The 12,585-nt window shown below is 31.1% G+C and overlaps 1 protein-coding gene and 1 long non-coding RNA gene across 16 annotated transcripts in view; one reads left to right on the top strand and one right to left on the bottom strand.

The window, feature by feature from the left end:
• The window catches only part of LOC139528172 (putative leucine-rich repeat-containing protein DDB_G0290503), a 55,507-nt gene that overhangs the window by 39,381 nt on the left and 3,541 nt on the right, over positions 1–12,585 (top strand). For 8 of the 15 annotated variants that reach the window (XM_071324033.1, XM_071324038.1, XM_071324035.1 and 5 more), the window contains 5 exons: positions 333–487; positions 976–3,276; positions 4,112–4,248; positions 10,406–10,480; positions 11,317–11,816. In XM_071324033.1, the coding sequence (XP_071180134.1) occupies positions 333–487; positions 976–3,276; positions 4,112–4,248; positions 10,406–10,480; positions 11,317–11,691 (3,043 nt within the window). In that variant the 3' untranslated portion in view covers positions 11,692–11,816. Of the gene's footprint in view, positions 1–332; positions 488–975; positions 3,277–4,111; positions 4,249–4,575; positions 7,639–10,405; positions 10,481–11,316; positions 11,817–12,585 lie in introns of those variants that run through there. The other 7 variants (XM_071324040.1, XM_071324045.1, XM_071324042.1 and 4 more) reach the window with 4 other exon arrangements.
• Positions 10,312–12,585, bottom strand: part of LOC139528175 (uncharacterized) — a 45,149-nt gene continuing 42,875 nt past the window's right edge. The window contains exon 2 of the long non-coding RNA XR_011665538.1: positions 10,312–12,355. This is a non-coding gene — a long non-coding RNA (uncharacterized lncRNA). The remainder of the gene's footprint in view (positions 12,356–12,585) is intronic.

The following is a 12,585-nucleotide window of genomic DNA, read 5'->3' on the forward strand; positions in this document are numbered from 1 at the left end:
CTCAACAAAGAACAGACAATACCATTGCATTATATGAAGGCGATAGACTAATGACCATACATGATTCAATGAACTACAAACTAAAACCATTTAAAAATTGGCAACCATGTTTAAAATTTAAGCATGTATGACGGAATCAAATTGACACTTCAAAATCGAAATTAAGGATGTGTTGAAATTATGTTTATGTCCCATTAACGGGAGATGTAAATGTTGGATTTAGTATATTTTAGACGGTGAAATGAGTGCACTTGGAATTTTGTCATTTGTTGTTATTTGATCAATAGAAGGTATCTATTCTTAATTTAAAATAAGCTGTATTTTTATTTAAGGATATCACTTGTAAACAACACTGAGAAATCAGATACCAACTCAACGACAGAGAGTATTCCGAATATTGAGTCGAATGCCGATGTTCAGATGTCGGTTATTGAGAATACAGTCGACGATTCTGAAGTTACACCAGTGGTTATGAATGAAGATTTTGGTATATATAGAATAACCTCTCATTTATAAAGATTTAAATTAAAAGTACAGAAAAAAATATTAGAGAAAGTAATACATAAATCCGTCCAAAAATCTATAACAAAAATTGAAACCAAAAGACATATAATTTACTCTAGAACTTAAGGATGATATATTTATATTCATGTATTATCCAAATCAAATAACTTGCAAATCTTTGTCAATGAATCAAAATCAATGTTATTCCATTGATAAATTTTAATTTCGTTTAGTTCGAATACTTGATAGTAAGTATGTTTTTCTTCAGTGTATGCGTTGTATTTCTAGACGTTAAACATTCATTGCTTGTTGTTTTAACCTTTCAACATTCAACATAAACCTTACGCATTTTTCTAAAGCATACAACCATTTTTACAACATACACAATACACTATTTTACTTTACATGTTTTACAAGGTATTTTATACCATTCAAACAATACTATCTTAAAAATGCTATGATTTTTTACAGAAAATTTTGGAGCAGATATAGAATTAGTTGAAGTAGAGAGCATCACAACATCATCAGTCCCAAATTGCTACATTGAATCTGAAATATGCTTAGACGATGTCATGGATCAGAACACCCATATCATTACTACAGAACCGAGTAATGATGCTGACAAAAATTATGAAAAACCAATCAACATGAATGACGATGCTGTATCTGGTTCTATCAATTTAATTAATATGCAATCAGAAGAAACTCCATCCAACCTCCTAAATCAACAGAACGAAATTGTTTTGAATACAAACGATAATCGTGATAGTTTAAAAGAAGTAGACCAATCGAGTTTTTCGACTAATGAAATCGTTGGAACAGATATTTCAAAAGAGTCCATTAATGCAAATAATTCAAATATTAGAGAATCTATGCAACAACTAGAAGCAACCATTCCAACTACTACTGCCTTAATATCAACAGATGTATTAGGCGTTACTAAAAACACAAATAACACAACTTCAATAGCTACTAGCTGCAATGAAGGATTGACAGAAAATACCAAGAATTTATCAAATGAATCTTCGAGTCATTTACTATTATCTGCTCAAATATCGACAGACCCAAATACAGAATCTGCTTGTATATCAACATGTCAGTCAATGGATACTGTCGCGTCAAAGTATCCACCTTCCATGGAGAGCAATCAAATACAAGAACGCATTCCAGACAATATTGCTTCACAAGAACCTGTTACCAAAAAGCAGCGAACAAATGAAATAACATCTCCAAAAACAAAAGATTATCATAAGAATATTCCTCCACTTGTCCCAGTGTCCTCTGTTTCTAAAACGAATAGACCTTTGTTTAGTAAATCACGCTTATTAGGACCGGAAGTAGAAGCAACATATAATGATATCAAACAGTTGAAACATGAACTTGAAATGAGAAATCGCGAAGCAGGACAAATGATGTTGTTACTGAAGGAAAAAGAAGAAATGTTGCGTAATTTGCTCTTATCATCTCCTCTAGGGCCAAATAAACGCCCAGCACCTGCTACTGGAATGAATCTAACGAACCGTGGTAATGTGTCTAGTAATGATGGACAATTACAAGTAATACAAAACAATTGCAAAGCTGCTGCGTCAAAAGTATTTACATCATCTGGTCAAAAGAATAAAGTTCCCCCTCCTGCGCATTCATGTAAAAGAGAAGACACGAAAGAAATACTAAGGACGCTTGAGATTAATTCGATATCAGTTCCTAATAACATTAGAGCAACCGGCCCTTTTTCTTCCCGACAACGTCCATTGTCACCTCCCACTCGATTTAAGGGAGCTTCTATGCCTGGTCCATTAACAGCTGCTCATGCTCAAAAACCCTTTGAGGTACCTGGCAAATTGATAACTGTAAAGAATGAGAGGTCAAAAAGTCAAGGTAGTGAAGTCATTAGCATATCTGATATCAGTACTTCAAGAGCTTTATCAGCTCCTGCTAGAGATAGTCATCTGGGTTCGCCGATAAATTTGCAACAGCAATTTTGCAAACCTTGTAATTTAACTACGAATACCCCCATACAGACAAGTTTTCAATCAGCTATATCTCCTACACAAGTGCAGCAGCACATAGTTGGCACGCCTAAAACTAGACCACAACATATAAATAGCAGCATACCAGCTACTAAGCAGACCAAACCGATGGCCAAATGTAGTAAAAATACTGAAAATGCCATACAACAAGAATTGGGTGAAGCTATAAGACGTCGTCAAAAACAGGAACGATTAGAACAGGATTATCAGCAGTTTAAAATAGCAAAACCAACAATGCCGAATAATACGCTAAAACCAAATAGCATACCGAAACCTTCTTTTGCAGATACTACTAACTTTGAAATGCACACACACAAACTCATGTTAGAAAATGGCCCAGGAATAGTTCCTGCAGCTCGGCCAAGCATGCACACTCTTTCAAAATCAGGAAATCCTCCGCAATATCCAAGCGGACAATTGTTAACGGTACTACAGAGATCTCCACATCCTGGGGAAGTCAATGCTCCACCTAATAATCCTGTATCATCCACAAGACCTTCTATAAATCCTGCTCACCTACCACATAGTGTTCGGCTGATCGGTGCAGCTACAGTGCCATCAAATCAAGTAATCAGAGGCAATGATCCAAGAAGAACTATTCCAAATGTATATCAAACACCACAGATGCATTATCAGCATTCTCCGGTTGCAGTATCAAATAATGCACCAAGAGCTCAGAATGTCCATATGCAGCATGGAATGATTCCTCCTAATGTGGTTTCCCCACGAGTGTATCACGAAGGTTTGTTAATACACTGAATCATAATACAAATTTTAATTCGGTTTTTACCTAGAATAATCTTCATCATGCAATTGCTCATTTAAAAAGAAACCTGCATAGTACAGAGAACAGTCAAAACTACCAACGATATGTTTTGTTTACGGTAGTAACAACCATTTTTTGAAGACACATCCAATAAAGAAATATGACAAATGATGACAAATAATTGTGTTTGTCTTGATAACATATTTGTAGACTGTAAAACGATCACACATAGCACTATTAAGGGTTTCAGTGGTGATCTAAGCAATAAATTATTCTTTCATGTTCAGACTTTCATGCAATTTTCTGACTTATCCACTGTGGTACAATCCAGAACTGTTTAAACAATTCGTTTACAGTCAATTCAGTACTGTTCAGAAGCGTTTTAGGCGATTCAATATAATGCAAACATGTTCAGGTAAATATAAACCACTGAAAAGTCTGAATATAGACTAAACGAATTATAATTGACTGCAAGCGATATGTCTGAACATTATTGAATATTCATTGGATATGTCTGAAAGTTGACTGGTAGATTACAAATTACTTGTTAACTCTTATTCAGTCTTGTAAGAATCTGAGGTAAGAAGTGTTAAGATAAAAAAAAAAAATCCGATTCAAATTTGTAATAATTTTACTAGTGGAGTTATTTGATAAATAAAATAGCATGCACACATATATACTAGTAGTTAACGTAATGGCTATTTCGCCATTCAATTTAACCATAAATAAAAAAAAAAATGTATAAAATGTGGCTGACTGTTAAAATCAAATAAATAATAACGATATGACATTTATATTATTATTTGTTTAGGTCCAAAATCATTTCATTCGCCGCCAGCACAGTTCCAGGCAGCACAAACTATACAAAACCATCAACTACTAGTTCCTGTTTCTGCACATCAACAAATGATACATCAACCGCCAGGGTCTGCTGCAAGATTTCAACAGGTAGTTGGCACAGATAATTCAGAAGAATCTAATAACAACTTAAACGCACTCGTACATGCAAGCATAGTTCAACATATAACTAAGCATGTCAACTTTAGAGTATAGATAATAATTAAAGTCTCCGATGAAATTTGTTTTGCCATAAATATTTCTTTTAAAACATTTTATATCCCTGCAAATTAATTTTATTTCAATTTTAATGCTTTTTTGTGATTTTCCATCCATTCCTTTACAAAATGCCTTTGTACATATACCATGTTCCTTTTGTCTTTAGTTTGTATTAGCTTCGATATTTTAGTTTAAATTTCAAAATTGTTTTAAACATAGCCTTTTTGGTGTGGATCATTTCATCAAACGTGTATGTATTTTCATTTTTGCATGAGACTGTATTCTTCATTTTTTAATGTATGTGGTGTTTTTGTTGTTGTATCTTTTCCAACTTTTCTTCTTCAGTTTGTTTCCAATCCCTATTATTTAAAAACAACCAGTATCATCATATGAAATTTTGCAGTGTAAACATACTAGTTAAACAGTTTAATTAATTCTATAATACTATTTTTATTTTGTTCTGTTAGAAGTGAAACAAAATAATCAATAAGCAGTTATCTTATAATAATAGTTGATATTTTGGTATAATGATTTTTTTTATATTTTCCCATGTATACATTGTGACATTTGACAAGTATGTGTTTTGATTATAAAAGTTATGGACAACTCGTAAAGGAAGTAAAAATGTTTATTAACATAAGGTACAAAACAGTATTTTTATGTACAAAAAACAGGAAACATTGAACTCTTAATTTGAGTTATCAAGGTTGCAAGTGTTCATCTTAACAGATTCAGAGTAAAACTTCGAAAATCTGGACACGATATTTTCCAAAGAATACAAAACTAAGATAAAAGCGTTTATCGTGATAAAGATTCTAGGGTGTTAATATACATTAGTCTTTTTTTTCTAAATGCATAATTGATAAAGGTATGCCGTCATTGCCTTTGTCAATACAAAGCTAGCTATCTTCATATGAATCTGATCGCTTAAATAATGTCTTATATTGAAATTCAGTCATATTTTGTTTATTTGTGCTGAAATACAACTAACCATATACCAAGTCGCTAAGTTTAATCGGAAATGTTTGACTTACATACGATAGTAGGAAAATACTATGTCATAATAGTGCTGCAATAACATGACTACCCTGTTAAAACTAAAATACATACAGAACCAGTTCATTCTGTGTCAGCGACTATACGTGTCTTCTGCTTTCTCCTCGTAATGAATTCTATTTGCTATTGACATTTCCTTTTAAAAATAATCTTTGGTTTGTAGGTGTTATATGGACTGTTACGTATATTTTTTCGATTTGTTTTTGTTATGGTTTCTATATTTGGATTTTTGATTTTATTTATTTTTGGTGTTTTCGTTGGTGTGGCCTGTATTTCAAACAGTGCTATTTCATATAAAACCATATAGTTATTTCACGTGAGAAAGGCCAATGTTCGCTTTTATAAAGCATGATTAATCGAGGACGATGGGGTTCTCTCCTTAATTTTAAAGTTTAAACTGCATTTTCATTAAAAACAAAATACCAGACATATGGTTCTGAAATTGTTCACATGAACTAAAATCTAACCGTCATGAACAAAATTATTGGTTCGTTTATAAGACATCGAATGCAAGACGTTTTTATGTGAACTATAAACATGTTTTTGAAAAAATTTCTGTGTCAAAGTTCTAATCGATCCCAATCATAAGAAAATGTTCAATTAATTTTCAATAATTTTTTAAAACGAAATAAGATATATGAAAAGGCAATGACATAAATATATAAACAGAAAACAGCCACATAAAGATATAAGCAAAGGACAGTGACCTATAAACATGACGTAGTATTTGAGGTTTTCAGTTTGATTTCGATTGATCGACTGCAAGATATTACAAATGTTTTAATTACGGGTCGTTTATTACGGTAAAGGAACTCTCGCTTGTGGCTAATCAAGGACTGTTAAGTTATCGTTTTAAGCTATCAAGTATTCATTGTGTTGTGCTAATATTAAAATCACTTAAACGTTTTTAAAAAAGAAACACTTGATATCATACGTAGTATTAAAAAATAATTGAAGTTCACGTAGTGAATATTAGTAAGTCAAAACTTATTTATTGGTGAATACAATTTGAAGGCGTTGAGGTGCGAAATGGTAAATGGTAGATACACATGACATGTTAATCAATAAACGCATACCTTGAAAAGAAACTTGGGTTTATTCAAGGTTGGGAATTTATAGACAGACGTTTTGGCCCTTACATTACTTGTTCATTATACCATAAAAACATGGAACAATAAAGATGTCTTTTTATATGTAAAGACCCTGAGAGAATAAAGTCATACGAAAACTGCAGATCACTGGCTAAAATTTTCTGGAAGACTTATTTCATTTAAAGTGTGTTTAACCGCGAAATTGCTAATCATCTTTCATTTATCAAACACAAGTTGGCATAAGTTTTGTTTTTTCTTGTTTTCCCAGTGGCTTTTATGTACCTGTTAGTCTCTGGATTGCGATAAATTTGAAAATTTACAGTAATGTTGTTTGATTGCACTGTTCTTTTATATCCGGCGCTTGTATACATTAGAACCACATTGACATGTCCGCTTGACATTTTTTATATCTTCTGGATATTTTAACTATGCTGCGTTTGTTTTCACTTATAACAATCATTTAGTTTTTTATTCTATATTTTTACTTGCACACATGGCTTACATTGCTTTGAAATATTCTATCACATATATTGTTTATTTAATTATATTGTTGCGATTGAATATTTAGCGAATAGATCGATTTTATTTATTTTCCAAAAAAAAAGTAATATGTAAATCATATAAATCTATTTTGATTTACAAAATGCTTCTGTAGATATACTTGTGGTTACTTTTAACATTTTATTTTGTATTAATACAATTATAGTGTAGTACAGTTTTGGTTCATCGTTTGAAGTTTTATATCACATAGAAGTACTTTGTTGTATTTATTAAGGGATTTTCAATGATGATCAGTGACTTATTAAAATTTACAGTTATTTATGTACTTATAATATTTAAATACCATGGGGCAAATCAAGGTCACTGATATAACAACACAAAACTCAACACGAAATAAACGAAATTAACTGTGACAGAGCGAGGTCTGAACACATTTTTACTCACTATATCACACGGTGCATCATGCTAATAGATTTAATTATTTCGTAAATGAACAAAGGATTAAAATATCTAAGGCAATGTTGACGTGAAACGATTTTGAATATTGTCTTATTGCAATTTTTGATAATAATAATGTTGAAAAAAATAATATCTATGAATGTCTATTTATAAATACACATTCTTGGCTAAACAATTTGAGTTTTGAGATTTTATGAGGAACGTCAATCAAGATAGGCGCTACGGGCTAACCAAATGATAAGTTGTTATACTAATTTGCATTACTGGAACACATATGGGTATCAGCAGTATTAAACAATATCATGATCATTTAAGAGAAAAGGGGAATGAGTAATCGATGGTCAACTGTTAGATATATATTTTATCTCGAGTCAAATAAGGCATTGCAGAGTCTACGACAATATCATTCGTTCAGTATCACCTATATATTTTGATAATTCAAATGGAAAAATTAGGTCTCCAACCTCTGAAACAACAACTGTTAGATATATATTTTATCTTGAGTCAAATAAGGCATCGCAGAGTCTACGACAATATCATTCGTTCAGTATCACCTTAATATTTTGAAAATTCAAATGGAAAAATTAGGTCTCCAACATCTGAATCAACAAGTGTGAGATATGTATGCTCTATGTGCTGGTCCGGTACCATTTTGTTACAGAAAATTGGCGCATTGTTTAATGATGAGTTCATAACAATGTTGATTACTTGATGTAGGCCAAGATAAACAATGGGAAACTCAAACTGCAATGTACAGGATAAGATGATTATAATATGAAAAGTGCGCATACAATTAAATCTTACGTTCTTGTTTTGAATAGTTATTATTTGTCATATCTTGCCATAGTTTCATACTACTCCTGAACTTAAATTAAAACAATAATAAAAACGTCTTACTATTTGGTATAATGTATAAACTAATTATTTTCAAATTTATCTAATGTATTATGTTCGTTGTCCATAATTTGAAAAGCAAAATATCGGAAATAAATATGTATTTCTCTTTTTCCGTCGAAGATCTAGTAATTTTTTAACATATTTAATAAGCGAGCAACTTCCTTTAAAATAAACTAACAACTTCCTTTAAAATAAACAAGCAACTTCTTTTAAAATATACATAAGAATTACACAATTCCTATTGTTCAATAATGTAAAGCATTTGATAAAATATTGGTCTACGATTGCATTTTCTCTCTTTAATCTGAAATGGCATGGGCTAGTAATCAAAACCTTATTAACTTAAGTTTGTAAGAAGAAATTTAATTCGAGTCGTTTGATTGGTTAAGGCGAAGGTATAGAAGACGCACTGCTTTTTACTTAAATTTCTTAATCCTCAATACTTGCAAAATGATATTACGTGCATTCGTCTATAAACATAAAGTAATAGTCTATGCAGTACAGGTATTTCCTATATGATGTCAGAGCGACGTCATTAAGGAAGTTTGCCATTCTTATTTTCGGCTTTTTGTTAGATATTCGGAATCTTCTGGTTGTACCAATGTATTGCCATTAAATGTTTTTTCTACTTACCTTATACGTTTCTGATAATAAGTAATATCAAGTATATAAATGATAATAATCTCCTTCCGAAAATTCAATTTTTATATTTAAAAAATAACTATCAACTATCAACTTATACCAGTTCTTTAAAAAGCTTGTCACTTTGAAAAAGAACATCGTAATGGAACTCTACATGCACGTTTTTTATTTACATTTCTTTAATGGTGTATCTTAAAAATGAGTTTTACATTTTCTAGAACTTTTTCTAATTTATTTTACTATGCGGGAAAGCAAATAACTTAAAAGTATGATCACCGTTGAATAAGTGGAAAGCACGTTTGTCATACCAATAGATTATTGTTAGATAATTCAAGTGAAAGCCAATTGAAAGATCTGGCGATATTTTTGTGATAGATGTATCGGTTTTTTGTAATTAAAATTGGAGGAACAATGTTGTCGTTTAAGGTGGTACCTAACACTACAGGGAGATAACTCTGTAAAATCAGCTTAACGTTTAAATTACGTTGTGATCTTAAGGGAATATTAAGCTTCTCAATGATCAAAATTAGTGTTTGTCAAACTGCTATATAACCTGTGTAGTTTTTCTGATAAAATAGTTGTTTCAAATTTTGAGAAATTTTTATATTTTTGTCATAGGGTTTAAGTAGATACTTTGTAAAAATTTTATGAAAATTAAACGAGCCAAATTAATTTGAGTAAATGTGGTGGGTACCACCTTATACCATATCCTTTGTAAACAATTTGTATTTCAGCAATGAGTTGGCCTTGCTATCTAAAAGCTTGTTTTCCAATACTTAATTTTCTAATTTGAATTTAGATACCAAGATATGCTCTAAATGGTGACTAGACTGTTTTCAAATATGTATTCGTTTAAACTGAATGCCGAAAATGACCACTGTGTTGTTATCAAAATTATCAAAATATCTGGGGTTTTTAGATTATTTATCGGAAAATTGTCTCGTGAAAATTAAAAAAAACTCGTAAATTCGTCAGATAATTAGTAGGGCCAGGATATCTAAAAAAATCAAATGTATATCAAATTCATCTTTCCTAATTATGTTCCATGTTTGTTCGAATAATCTGACTTGTATTAATTCTATTACATTTCATTTATGATGAACTTAATTTCGTATCACAATAACTGTACCCGTGATATTTCACCATATCTACCATGTATTTCTCAATATGACATTTAGTTTTAAACAAAAAAAGAATTGATAACGTATTTCGGTGGAATAAAAATAGTAGTAATTGATAGTGTTTATGTCTTGCGAAAACAAAACACATGGATGTAAAAGATACTGAGTGAAATAAGCTTGATGATACATTGTAATTGCCAATGTGAAATCAAAATGGATTCCTCTTTTATTTCATTTAAACAAATACAAATACATAAGAACAAAATTATTTTAAAATTTCAGGGCGCAATGCAAGAAAATGGATACCCAAAAAGACGACTTGCGCATATCCTACCGAAACCGAATCCATCTACAAAGGTACCAAAGCACCTTTACGATTTTTTGATAGCTTCCGCTTAAATATTTCAAAATCAAAACAGTTGTCACTCTTTTATTTTTTAAATGCGCTATATTTTTCTTCTTTTGGTTTTTAAACGGGTGTTATGATTTTTACGCATGTGATGCATTGATTTTATATCTTTTTATTCGGTACCATGGTTTACATACTGTCGGATATAATCATCGTCTTTGGTAAGGAAGCGGTCATTTTTGTATATAATAAAATGTTTAAAGGGTTAATGTGTATTGAGGTGTATAGTAGGATAACCATAAATGCAGTACGTTTCTTTTATACATTCTTTTATGACTAGCCTCATAATGCGCATGTGTTTGTACGTCATCATGTGTTATCCTATTGTATGTAGTCTGAATAATTTATCTACAGAAATGGTCGAAACAAATTTGCTCATTGTTTGTTTTCACTAAAATTTCATTTGTTTATAAATACTGTCGATATTTTACCTGTTTTCCAGTTACAAACCAGATAGATGAAAGAACTTTACGTTCAACAATTACCTGTCATGTTATTTTTGTCCTCTCTTAAAAAATGTTTTAGAAATATTTCAGCATCTGAATATACCATAACATTAAAATATACAACATGCCTTTCAATCAAATAAATACATTTAGTCTTATAATCTTCTGACAAAACAGTAGTAAAAGTCTAACCATGTGAATATTCCATACAACTATATCTTCTTGTTAACTTCTATCCCTTTCATCAATGCTACATGCAGTTATAACAATATAGAACTCCCATACTGTGTTACACACATTACTGTGTTACATCATTTATTTGATTTATCTTTCAACAGGCAAAAGTACAACAAATAATTCAGCAGCAGCAACAGCAGATACAACAGCAACAACAGCAACAGCAGGAAAATTGCGGTCCAGACATGTTGAATACCAAGGCCCAAGGGATGGTATCCAATTCACAACAAGTAGTCCACGGCAGCGGTATGCCACAACAAGAAGCAGGTTCCAAGGCCCAACATATTTTTGGTAACTGCATAATGTGTGGAAAGTTTAGTTTGTACCTCTGTTCAACATGTCAGAGCATTTGGTATTGCTCCCAACAATGCCAGGTTTGTACAAATTCAATATGTCATGAAAGATTCTATTCATGGATACTCTTTTTAAATAAACTGCTCCATCTCGAAACCTTGTATATAGAACATATTGACTAATATGACTAGATTAACCTTAGATATGCCGGCAACACCATTACGATATCTGACAATACCGTTATATATAAGTTCTATCCGGTCATGTTAGTCCTTGTTTATAATACAAGGTTTGGTAAATTGATGTATGCATGGCTAAATGAGAATGTCACTGAATTTTACACATCAATGAAGCAGCAATTTAACAAAACATAGGACAATAATCATAACATGAAAGTATCACATATTTACGATTTTTTTTTAAATAAATAAGTTTTAATGTCATATAAATATGAATATCTTATTAATCCATCAATTATTCTTACTGGATAATCTTTTTCGTTATGATAAGGTCTATATCATAAGGGTTTACTGCTAGGACCATATGGACGTTAAGCAACTAACAATCAATCAATATTTGACATCTGCTATTATAAAAAAAAGGAAATGTAAACATTGGTTTAGTTGACAGTGCAAATGTATTACACATCAACCAAAATAAAGGCATTCCTTTTTGGAATAAGATGTAAAAGTATAGTTAATAAGAATAGAGAGATTTTGTCTGCATAATTCTGGCATTTTTTTCTGTTCCGAATTGGATGACAGTAATACCAAACTGCAGATTCGTTCATCCGTTTTTACATGCAACTGTCCTGTTACAAATATACCTTATTGGTGTGTCATCAATCTGCAATGAAAAAAGGAATGTTACTTGATATTATGTAAATATCTAGCCATGAATATATAAAGAAAATATAACATTGCGCTTTGGAAAAAACAGTAATTACATAGATTTGCTTTTATTTTTACCCTTGATGATAATACTAGTAACTGTATTTTTAAGTAGTTCAACGTTGTATTAGTTTCCGTTTTTCATGAAATAATTTGAAATTCACTCTGTAATTACTGATATCAATT

Source organism: Mytilus edulis, chromosome 6 (assembly GCF_963676685.1).
Source record: "Mytilus edulis chromosome 6, xbMytEdul2.2, whole genome shotgun sequence".
Taxonomy (NCBI): Eukaryota; Metazoa; Mollusca; class Bivalvia; order Mytilida; family Mytilidae; genus Mytilus; species Mytilus edulis.